We start from the raw sequence: 13,186 nt of genomic DNA, 5'->3' as shown, positions 1-13,186 counted from the left end.
GGTTGATTACGAGGCTTTCTTTTTTGAAATTCAATCATAATAAGAAACTAATAATAAATTTGAGCCTCGACATTTTTGAACTTTTTATAAAAACTCAAAAGATCTATTTTTTTGTACGATATATGATTGTATTTATCGAATCACAAGTTTCAATGCCTTATGCTGTTATTAATAATTAAAAACTGGTTCGCGTATAATTGATGCGATTAATAATTGATATCATTATATTATTATAGTATATTGTGATGTTGTGTCACGTTAATGAATGTAATTAAAGTTAATTTTGGTACTTATTTATATATTCTGTATGGCAGTTATTAATTTATTCAGTAGATATTTGACACGTTCTATGCAAAACTGGCTTACTCACCCATATTTCCGCGATGAACGTTATAATAATGTGTCTTAAATATTCATATTCAATAAATTCATACGTGCCGCATAAATGATAGATTTGATGACACTGTTAGATCTAATTAAAACATTATCTTATGTATACAGTATGTATAATGTATCTCATGTGTACACTAATTGTGTATAAATTTACAGAGCTGGAAAGTAATCAGCAATTATAACAATTATTTCGAAAAAATAATTTTGGTATGTATTTTTTCGATAACAAATAACGAATTCGACAGTGCATTACATCATTGCAACAAGTGCAAACTATCGAAATTTCATCTTGTATGTACGCGTTAACATATTCGCCGGACGCAATAAATTCTCGTTTAAAAGTTTAAAAATCTAGAATGGATTATTTTCAAATACCTAGCGCGTCAAGTACTTTTATAGGAAACATGTTAGGAAGTTTGGTGAATAGGATTTCATCACATTTCAGTATATTCTCTCTACGAGATGAATCAATCTCGATTAGAAAGCTTCGGGAAGAATCGACTCACACGAGCCGCAGCACGAGTGAATAGAACGTGACGTTCTCGCGGAAGCTGCCAATGCCGCGGAAAAGTTGCGCACGTACTTTCTCAGGCAATTTAAACGGGCACGAAGCAGAATTCAGCGTGGCGTCTGCAACTAACTAATTAAACTAAGCGGAGTCATTAATGAACGTTCCGTAACTTGGTCGCGTTTAGCCGTTTTCGCGCGATGCGCGCAACTTTGAAATAAATAGAGACCGATTACGCGTATCGATCTTGGAGCAGAGAAACGCGATTAGGGAAGATTGAGAAATATCACGGGGATGATACCACGTATACGTTCTCTCGTTTTAAAAACGTCAAGATAAATGACGCTGCATTAGGGCTAATAATCTGATACAGAAAAAAAATCGAAACGAAAGGACGCAATTTTTTTCAAAATCTCTCTCTTAAACAGACAAGACGAATATCTCCCGATCGATTCTCCGGAAAAGGGATAGCTACATTTTGGCCAAATCCTTAAATTTAGATGCGATGTAATTCTAGTTACGAATATTCTTATTTCAAGAGACGAATTAATATATTTTTATATATTTAATAAATCTTATTGTTAGACACTAAATTTATAGAGAAAATATATTCTTAATGCGAATGCAATTTTTTTTAAATCTCTCTCTTAACCAGGCAAGACAAGTACCTCCCAATCGATTATCCGGAAAAGCATTTTAATCAAATCCTTAAATTTAGATGTGATGTAATTTTAGTTACGAATATTCTTACTTCGAGAGACGAATTAATATATTTTTATACTTGATAAATCTTAGATTAAATTTATGGAGAAGGTATATTCTTAAGGTATATTCTGCGAATGCTTGCCGATCGATTTTATTTCTAGCGAAAACTTGATGAATCTTTGCGCTCGTGAAAATTCTAATAACTCTAATAACTCTGAGAATTTCTATAATCTTGCATTCCCTCGTATGTTACAGCAAGACTGTCCTAACGGCAGGTTAACGCCGGCGAAATTCGTCGACATGTACAAAATGTTCTTCCCGTCCGGCAACGCGGAGGAATTCTGCGATCATGTTTTCCGCACATTCGACATGGATAAGAATGGCTACATCGATTTTAAGGTGAGTTCTTTACAGCATTTTGAAATTGCGCAGGCTCCCATGTAACGAGCCGTGTAATGACTACCGTCGTGCTTTCGCGGCGCGACGGATTTTCCAAAGATACGTCGGGCGACCGTACTCGTCGCATGTCGATCTTTCCGCGTGATTAAACACGATCGTCGCCAACAAAATTGACGGTTGATTGGTTCGAAGAAACGTGTTAGACGCTACAATACTTTCGTCGAGATTGTGCTTCTACGACGTGGAAATATCACAAAATTCAGACATATAATACAGAATATATATGTAATATGGAAAATTTACGAATATTGGAAAAAATTATCAAAAATATAATCTGTGTCGCGAGAAAAGGATCGACCGACAATATGCGAGAAGATACATAATACGGGATTATACGTCTTGGCAAGCAAGTGCGAAATATTCGCTCGAAATGCGATGGTGTAAATCTTGTCGAGATTTTTAAATCATATATTCTTTTCTAGTTATACCCGTGATATTCCGTTTACTCTCCATAATTGAAAATTTATGTTCGTAAATAATCATTCGAGTCCTTAGTAATGCTACTTGGATATATCAAATTCAACTAGCATCATTTTCTCTAGTAATCTCATCTCATTCCCTGTAATCACGCGATTCTACGCGAAACTTGGAATTCCCCGAGAGGAGTGCTTTTGAAGACGTCGCCTTCATTTCTGTCTGCAAGCACAGCTCGCAGATATTCTCAGTCGGTTTCGATATGTTTGCCGGTAATTTAATATGCTTCGCTAAAGATTACAACGCGTCGTGTTCGCCAACCGGCGAATAGCTATTTGATATCTGACCCGAATACGTCGGGTAAAACTCGAAGCTTTGTCTAACGTCGCGCTTTGGCAGGTGGTTTTGCATCGCCTCGCTGATCAAAGCCTCGCTAGAGGTACACTATTCGCCACAGAAAGGCATCCTTCAACGCGTCCGACTTTGCAGCTACCGTCGTCGCGACCTTGTCTTCCCGCGGTCAAAGTTCATCCCCTTTGCTATGTAGTTTTTAATCTCGGAATAGCTAGCACGCTGTCCTTGGTGCGATCCTCATAATTAATCGTGAAAGCTGCCAGAGAACGAAACGCGTGCATATTAAAATATTCGCGTCTCGCGCCATAATTTTTCACATCTCTTACAAATAATTGGAATGTTAATTGTTTATAAAATATATAAGATCGGCATAAAATCGGAAAAAATTGTATGGACAAATCACAATTTTATTAATTTAAGAATTATCATAAAAGAGGTTCTAAAAATAATAACGGTTATATTTATGCCGCGTTGAGACAATTTTAATTTTATATCCTTCACAAAGAGGCGTGATGGAAATGCATTTTGTCTAATGAAATTATCGGAGTTAGTTATTTCATATTAATTTACGGAGTAGGTCGATTACCTAACATGCGATCTCTATAAAATATTGTTAAGTTTATAATAAATTATTTGATTTTCATTTCATCTAGAAAAATTCTCTGTATAATACAAAATTTATGTGTTTTATATACTAAATGATATCAGTTTTACAACGTTTGTATGCGATAAATGCGTTTTTTGATGCTTCTTTTTTGATGGTGTGAACGATAAAATTTTATGGAGGATTATTATTTTATTTTCCAATATAAATATTTTGATATTCAGTTCTCGATAAAAAATTCTACAAAAAATAAAATTTACTTAAAATTTCCACACCAGAGTTTATTGTCTATTAAAAATAAACAGAAATATAAAATGTATTATTATTTGTAAAATTTATTACTGATTACATATTCCTAATACTTAAAAGATTTATATAATTTATGTATTGGGTTGCCTTGCTGGTTTTGTTCTAAAGAAATAAAATCAGCCCTAAATCTTTTGCTTAATGTTTTCTCCGATAAAGAAGAATCGCAGTAGTTGTTTAAAATAGATTTAAAATCAAGAATAATATCGAATATTCGAAGCAAACAGCGGTACCACTATACAATATATTCAAATCGCAAATACGAACTTCATTTGAGTCAAGTCAACGCCGACATTTAATAGATGCAGACCAGATGCAGATGTAATCTGCCTTGCGGTTATATCTTACGCGGTTGCGCGATAGTTAAGAAATTTCACGCTTCCGTGGGATGATAAAGTTTTAACAAAGCTTCACCGATGTGAGAGCTTGTAATTCGCCCGACGAGCTAAAGTTCTCTCTCTTTATATATAACATACTCTTGTTATCTCTAAACGCCTATTTTCCCAGCGACTCATGAATAAACCTGCATTGCGATAGTTTGACTTGTCGCGATTGTATTGTGCCGCCATCAATATTATCCGGTAAGAGACATTTGTGGAATCCGGTACATAGTTGAAAATACACGCGAGTTTCATCCCCTTCGAGATAAGCAGCACCGGGCGAGGTACACACCGTCGACAATAGTTTCCATTCGATTCTCGTCATCGTATCGACGCGAATAGCAGCCTATAATAATCGGACAAAAATCCGCTCTTACTTTTATGGACGCCATCCATCCCCCGTCGCATCTTCACTTGAGATATAATAATATCAGTTACGTGTCGCTCGTTTTTCTCCGGGGAAAATCCGAACAAAGTCGTCGTCTGAGTTTAACCCTCGTGATATCGGCTGAATGGGAAAAACTTTCCTCGATGCGACAAAGACTCTTCCACAAGACGTCGTTGCCGAGTCTATAGTAATAGTGGCAATAATAAGCAATGAAATTTATGGGAAGAATGTGCCCGTCTCTCTCCTGAGCGAGAAAATATTATACGGCCATTGATCAAATTGTGTGATCTTGGTAAAGACAAATTGGCAGAGACGAAATCTAATTTTTTATCTTCTAGCATTTTCTCAAACATCGATTGATTTTTCTTTATCGTTTAAAGTAACTCGAAGTAAAAAATATAAAATAAAATTATCTTTTTATGTTGTTTAGTTTCCACAAAAATTATTTTTTTATTTATCTTGTTTTCCCGCTTAATGTGTATTATTTTCGAATCTGTAATTTTAAAATAAAATTTAGATTAAAGAACAATGATTAAAAAGGCTAGATGATGAACGTTTAATTTTTTGTAAAATGAAATGATTTTGAGAGAATTTTTTATTATTTAAAAAAATGTAATTTTTAAGGGCGAAACTTTTCTACTTAATTATATATTAAATTTGTAGAAGGAACAATAAACTAAACGGCTTTGAACGGCTAGCATATATTAAAGAGCCATTAGAGGTTTAGCCAGAGAATTATACATCCATGGATTAAACTTTATTTTCCGAACATTTCCGGTGGATTAATGATAAATGGGCGCGCATCAGTTATCTCTCAGCTTTTCTTGCAACTTTCTTTATTTACGAATGGTTTGAGCTCCATATACATTCATCGCTCTCTCCAGACAGTATCTAAAATCTTGAGAATCGAAAGCTATTTCGTATAAAAACTGCTTTGTATTCACTCAACCAAAGCTGTATCCAAATGTACTACTAGTGACACGATAAATATTCTTTAGTTTCCTGACATTGATATATTTTCCGGTTCCTTTGAGCATCGCTTAAACGATATCTGTTTCTTCGCCGAAAGCTATTCGTACAAATATGTGTATGCATAGTATTTCACATATGACATATGACAAGAGGTGGTTTTTTCGGTTTTTTCGATTATCACATAAGACTTTTTTATATTCATCGATATTTTTAAAGAAGATCTGGATCTCTCAATCGAATCAAGTATAATGATTTATAGAAAAATAATCGTAATTTATTAAAAGATGTTAAACTGATATTACATGTTGGTTAATAACAATATTTCAATCGTCTCGTAGTATCGAAACAAAGATATTTAATGCCCGACAAATTATGTTAAATCTCTCAGCGAATATCGCATTTTATCACGAATGGCGTTGCAATTCCCCTATTTGAGAATTTGCGAGGATTTCAAAGAGAGCAAACTTTGTTCATGCTTTTGCCCTGACGGAAACTTTTCACGTGTCGTACCATGTAATTGCATTGTTGCACTCGAACGCACTATTTGGGACTAGAAGTTGACTAACTCGCTAAAAACTTAGCACGAAAGTTAATCTTGGAAGAATATTTCCCGAAAACATGATTTTTTTTATTCGATACAGAATTATTCCCTATCCATATAAACAATATTTTGCACTTATTCCACCTCAATATTGAGATGAATTGTGATACTTTAATAATTTTGCTGGAATTAATTTCTTCTTGCAAAACGTCAATTTATCTGTCTGCTTTTTCATAACTCTTGTTTAAATTATAAAATTAATTAAAATAGAGTTAATTATAAAAGCAAGTTGAAGAACGTATTCGTATATTGCTATTGTACTTTTCAGAATTATAATTTTTATTTGTATTATTTTCAAAAGAAATTTAAGCAAATTTTTAACATCATTTATCCTTGCATAATCAGAGAGATCAATATACTGTAAATTACAGAATTAAAAGATATACTGCAAATTTTTAAATATTTTTTATTTGTGTTACACATTTGTTACATAATGTTAAAAAGTTTTTATTTAATTATTTTCGTAATAATTATATGAAAAACTTAACGTTATAGTAAAATATGCACGTCACATAATTAATGCAGAAAAAAAAGTACACGTTTTACGGAAAACTTTCTCGACTTTTCTGTTGAATCTTAAGTCCCAAATAGTCTTGACCTTTTCCTCTTTCTTAAAGGGCGCTTGATCCCAATTTTCCAATAGTTACATTTCCATTAATGTCGGGCAGCACTAGAATTTATTTTAAAAGTCCATTTCTAACGATCCAATGAGTTGTGCTTTCCAATATTTTTGAGGCTACACAGCTCATCTTAAAACGTGCACTCTATTTGTGCACTGAATCTCTTGTGCGATATAATATTGAATTAAAATTTTCAACAGTTAAAAGTGCAAAATTCTAAAAACACAACTGTGAACGTCAAAAATACATTAGCACGAATCACTTATATTTATAATTTAAAAATAACAACGCAAAAATAACAGGTGCGTCGGAAATTAAACGGCATACCTGTCATGTACATATATGATGGATTTGCTCTTTTCATAAATTATATAGATGTAGAAAGTTTTTATATTAGATGTAGAAAGTTTTTTTCCTTAAAAATTTCTTTACATATGGATTGATGAAACTTATGTTAGCTATAATTATGATATATTATAATTATATACGAGAATTGCGTCAAATATAAATCATCCACTTGATAAATAGATCATATTATTTTATTTATAAATTTCTCAACATGTGGTGCAACTCAATTAACGAATATATGATGTAAACATGTAGATATACGTGTATTCGGATTTATTTACAGTTCATAAAACACGAACAAAACTTAGGGTATAATATGTGCTGCATACATTGAGGGATGATTCAAATTGATGGATTCATAATTCAAAGCACAATACAAAAAAGTTACAGAGTAGCCCCTCGGGGAAATCTGTAGAGTTTTGTTTTTTTAAATGTTGTGTACAACCCTTTGTTTGATATAAACGCCGTTTGCTTTTGACGGTTTCATTTAGAAAACAATAATATTGATTTCGAGATTCCCGAGATTTTGGATCGCTTGTTTTCAAGAGAGGAAGACGCTCAAAAAGCCAAGAAAACATTTTATCTTAATTAAATGATCACCAAGTATGATTTGTGCTCCAGATTGTCTCAAGTCAAGCAAGTGATGCGAAAATATCTTGAATTTTTCATTTTGCGTTTTCAACCAATTTTTATACATAAATAAAGACGTAAATAGGAAATTTCATAAAAGCATTTTCAATCTTTAACATTAAGTGTGACTGAATGATTAAATTTGAAATGTAAATTTATTAAAGGAGAATTTATCTAAAATATTTACGATACACATTTTGTTACATTTATAGTTTTCACTTATTCTCTTAATTTATTTCATATTTGTAATTTTTGTTTCTTAAAAATTTTCTATGTTGAATGTTTCTATATTGAAGGATATTTTACTTAAAATTGTCTGGTTTTTCTAAAGAAAAATCGAGATTTCACACAGAATATATATTTACAAATTTATACTAAAATATATAGTCAGATATTTTATATAATATAAATATTTCTTTTTTTTAAGAATCAAAAAAAATATTGAGACAAAAAATATTTAAAACTTTATTCAGCATTAATCTTTTTATTTTGTAAAAAAAGAGAAAAAAGCAGAAAAAATAATACATACTTTTATACATGTTTTTAATTGGAAATTTTTACTTTATGCAAATATAAAATTGATATTATAATAGAATATAATAGAATATTATGATGCACATAATAAAACTTGTTTCATTTATAGTTAAAAATTCTTTTCTTAAACTTTTCCAACCGCTCGTTCGTTTTCGAAATAATAGTGAATAAGGCTGTGATATATCAAAGCATAAAACGCGTTACAAACTTTCAATGATGGTAAAATTGATGCGTAAACTTGAATGATGTGTAACATGAATTAATTTAACGATTTGGAAACTTGCATAACCTTCTATGTCTCTTTCCGACTTATTTTCTTTTGACTTCTTAAATAGCCAATGCTTTATTAATATAAACGTAAAGACTTACTTCTATACTAGTTCCATATGTCTTTTTCCACCTCTATATATTTGTCTGAATTAATCATATCGTATACATGATTCTATAAATGCAGAAATTGTCATCTGATATCAATTTTTAAAAGATATGAATTATTAAGTTAAACAATATATATCTAAGCAATCCTAAAGGGAACACTTTGAGAAATTTCGATCGCAAACAAATAATTTAGAAGAAATTATATTTAACGTTATAGTTTCTAAAATGTTATATTATCAAACGTATATATATATATATATATATATATATATATATATATATATTAATATTTTTATATTTTAAATAACATATTGGTGATGGTGGAATACAATTTTTCTTATCATCAAATGTGTAAATTATATTGAAATAAACAAAATAATTTCTAAGTAAAATATTTTTATTATATTAAAGAAAAGAGCTGAAAATATCAAAATATATATGGAAATATTAATTTTATACTAATTACTAAAATAATATAAGATAATTTTAAGATAATTTTAAGATTCTTAATCAAGAGGAGAAAAATTTAATATTAAGATATATTAAAAATTATGAAATATATGCAATTAACACGGACGTTTTAAACATCCATTCGAGAAATTCTCATTCGGAAAATTCTCACTCTTAGAGAAACCACTTGGGCTCACTCTCAAACATTCGCGTTGCATTTATTCTCATGAATGTAATGTCCCTAAGGCCGGTTAATGGCATCACAAAGATGTTTTCTTTCCTCGACACGAGTCGCGTTCCTCTCGTAATGTCAGAGCTCTTCTCGGGCTCTTTCACGAGCTTGGCAGGTAAGCTGCACCTAAAATACGTGCGAGCCTAAGGCTAGTCAAAAAGGAGGATAGCTCGGTGCATCTTTCTCTCTCTTTCCTTTTCCTTTTCGCTGAAGTCAATACGAGAAGTGGCGACATTTGAGAGGTCAAGAAGAGCAAAGAGCCCAGCTCTTACCTCCATCGTCCGCTATATTCTCCATTCTGCGAAGCCCTCGTCTCGTTTGTCTACCTCGGGCGGCAGGTGACCCAGTTCCTGGAACGCTACTCCTCTCTAACGACTCGAAAGGTATCGGCTTGAGGCGAGGGTACCCGAGGGTACAAATTCGCTCGACGCGCGATTACTACCGCCATTGTGCCGCCGAATCACGACCGCGAGCTTTTACGCTTACGCGATTTCACCCGGTAAATGGGCGCCGGAGAAGCCGAGGCTCGTAAAAAGAGCCATAATTTCTACACGATATATCCGCCGATGACGCGAGATGATTGATAGCGTATCTTTGGAAGATTCGAAGATGGGATTGTTGACGAGACAGTTGAAATGATTATAGTCATTTTTACTGCTTAAGATTTATAGAATGATTTGTCAAAGTAATCAAGATCCGTCTTCAAATGCCGCTGTAATAAAATTAGAACATTCAATGTACGAGATTGTCGGACGTAACAAAGAGATGTTCATCGTACGCTCTTTTCTATCTGGAGATTAGTTACTTATTCAAAATATATAATTTATTTTCACGTGGATTCTCTCGATTCTCTTGTCAAGATTATTTTAGCCGATTTTATTGCGTGTTGAAAAATTTTATCACATTCCAAACGGAGGATTATTTCTCGGGGTTTCGGTAGAAGTTGTTGAATTACGATCCTCCCCTTTTCAACGCGCGCTATTTTCTGCCCTCAAATGCAATAGTTACTTATTCGAAATACATAATTTAATTTTCACGTGGATTCTCTCGATTCTCTTGTCAAGATTATTTTAGCCGATTTTATTGCGTGTGTTGAAAAATTTTATCACATTCCAAACGGAGGATTATTTCTCGGGGTTTCGATAGAGGTTCTTGAATTACGACTCTCCTCTTTTCAACGCGCGTTATAAATACACGTTGAAAAATATAGATTTTCGCACAAAAGAGAAATGCCTCTTTGCAGCGGGTAAATAAAAGTTTCGATATTGCACTGTTACTGATATAGGATACCATCGGCTTTTGTTGCAGGAATTCCTATTGGCGATCGACGTGACGTCCAGCGGTACACCGGAAGAAAAACTGAAATGGGCGTTCCGTATGTACGACGTGGACGGTAACGGCGTTATCGATATGCAAGAAATGACGAAGATCGTCCAGGTACTGCGCCTCATGTATAATGCATGCGCTTCGATTTATCTCCACTTGGTTGCACTCGACCGCGACTCTTTCGATGGAATACAGATTTTTTCTTTTTTTTTTTTTTATCACTTGACGTCAGTATTGCCGGCACGATTAATCAATGAAGAGAGTGAGCGATTCGATATAATATTCATGTATAATATATTCATGTATGCGACATGATTTTTTTTTTCCTCTATCGTGCCTCCACGGTTTGTACTTTACATTTCTCTAATAAAAAAATTTATAACGCGTGCATAAAAAAAAACATACGCGACACGATACGAATTCGTTGCGCTATGAATCTCAATGGGATTAATTTTCTCTCGTTACTCGCTAATGAAACGAGATCGCGCGAATATATTCAGGAAATACTGAATCCTGAATTCACAGTCGAACAAGTCGATTCATACGATGGTTAATTAATGCGCACCTGCAAACTAGGAAGGACTATAAATCAACGCTGTTTTTCCCCGTCCACCTCAGAGGTGCATCCCTGCAGACTTCTTACGTGCACTCGTGAGTAGCGTATGCGGCATATGCAGCGCATACTGGCGCGCTAATATTTCATGAACCTCCTCGCGAGAACAGATGTCGACGTAGTCGCGCGGTTATTCCACTTGACATCGTGCATTTCTCAGAAATGCCTGAAGCGAAGCCTCGTTAAATACAGCTGCCGCATTTCATTTTTAAATAAGTAATTAAAGTTTGTGTGCTGGCGACGATATAGCGAACGAGGGAATTTTTTCATGCAACCTTGCATATTAAATTTTCATAAAAGATTGCGATTCACATTCTTTGTACATGGATAAATATAATCGATCTTTAATATTTAAAGTACGCAAATTTGTTGATTTGTTGATTTCAATATTCGCGATGCTGCTTATTTTTTCAGCGAAATAAATTCAAATAAATATGACGCAAAAGAATTCGAATATCGAAAAATTGAGAAACAATGAAACAAGTCAATCGTGTAAAATGCTTCCAAAATTTTTAAGGCTCAACTAGCATTTATTTCATCGCAATTACATGAGTGTCAACGAAAAATATTTTAATTACAGTAGAATTTTAATTGTGGTAAAAATAAAATAAAGAATGTCAAAATTTGACAAAAATCTAGTCGATTCACTCGCCTTCTTATTTAATATAAGAAACTCGAAATTGTGATGCACAATAAGTAAGACATAAAGATAAAATCATGGCAGAGAGATTCATATTATCGCGAGCGTGAATCTAGAAACGAGACAGGCTTATATGCAGCAGAATGCGGAAAATCGTGATAAGATACAACGAGAAGTCTTATAAAAGAATATTATTAAAATTTATCTTAAATAAAAAAATATTATTACATTATAACTATATTTGGCTCTACATTTTAATGTACTTTTTTATTATTTTAGGCAAACATGTTTGTATGTTAAAATTCTACTTTTATTGTATAATAATACAACTATAATTTATAAGCTTATTCAAGAAACGGAATAAAATATTTGACAAAAATTACGTAATAAAAGCGATATTGGTAACGGTCGGTTTTCTCATCAATGTGTTAAAAACCCTTACTCAATACGATATTAAAATAATGTATTGTCAAATTATTAATATCGAATAAACATCAATATTATTTTTAATTAATATACATATATATTTGTGTACATTACATTACATGATTCTTTAAAAGTTATAAAAGAAAAATGCTTCAAAAATATTCTTAATTTTCTACAGAACTCGTACACATCCGTCTTTTCATTTATAATAAAAATCGATGCAATCACCTCGCGTCTAAATAAAACAATATTTGAAATTTTAAATAATAAGAAAATTACATCTTGAGAGAATTAAAGCGTTTTAATTATCGACAAAAAGTTTTTTCCCAGGCGATAATAGAAAGATTCTTTCAACGTTTTTGAGATACGTTATCGTCATCGTTAAAAAGCTAGTCGAGTTGCTTTACCCGCGTCCGTTCGGATACTCATCTCGATGCTATTAGAAGTTTGGAACTTCCGGAACGCCGTTACCACGGGAATTCCGGCAACCGGAAGTTTTCCGCGCGCAATGAAAATTAACGACGGAATGTTTGACGAAACTCAATGCCTTCGTGTATTCAACACTTAAATCCGTGAACATTTATGTCGTGAAACGTGTTTCTGTAACTCAATTGACTCTTCACTCTATTGTTGAAACTCTGGGAATAACAGTGGCTGTTATTGATATCTCTACAAGCAAGTTTATTGTTTCAAAAATGTTACTTCAGACTTTAGACGTGTTAAATTGTGAAACGGAATATTCGCGAGTAAACAATTGTACTTTGACAGATTCATTCATATGTAGCTCGCAGGATTGAGAATGAAGTAGACACAAGTTATAAAAAGATGATATTTTATATAATCTCTAAGCAAAATTAAATAATTTTCGAAACGAGGACAACATGACAGCTTATAACAGAATATAT

General features: G+C 32.8%; 2 protein-coding genes across 9 annotated transcripts in view; both read left to right on the top strand.

Annotated features, from left to right (window-relative positions):
* LOC105256118 (neurocalcin homolog) overlaps positions 1 to 13,186 on the top strand; it is a 141,901-nt gene that overhangs the window by 105,903 nt on the left and 22,812 nt on the right. The window lies entirely within an intron of this gene.
* LOC105256116 (neuronal calcium sensor 2) overlaps positions 1 to 13,186 on the top strand; it is a 138,458-nt gene that overhangs the window by 105,715 nt on the left and 19,557 nt on the right. For 3 of the 8 annotated variants that reach the window (XM_025407791.1, XM_025407790.1, XM_025407789.1), the window contains exons 4-5: positions 1,862 to 2,005; positions 10,585 to 12,047. In XM_025407791.1, coding sequence (XP_025263576.1) covers positions 1,862 to 2,005; positions 10,585 to 10,917 — 477 coding nt within the window. In that variant the 3' untranslated portion in view covers positions 10,918 to 12,047. Of the gene's footprint in view, positions 1 to 1,861; positions 2,006 to 10,584; positions 12,049 to 13,186 lie in introns of those variants that run through there. The other 5 variants (XM_025407793.1, XM_011265788.3, XM_025407795.1 and 2 more) reach the window with 3 other exon arrangements.

The sequence above is a fragment of the Camponotus floridanus genome, unplaced genomic scaffold (assembly GCF_003227725.1).
Source record: "Camponotus floridanus strain SB8 unplaced genomic scaffold, Cflo_v7.5 scaffold19, whole genome shotgun sequence".
Taxonomy (NCBI): Eukaryota; Metazoa; Arthropoda; class Insecta; order Hymenoptera; family Formicidae; genus Camponotus; species Camponotus floridanus.
Note: the sequence above shows the minus strand (reverse complement) of the source record. Positions and strands in the feature narration are given on the sequence as shown.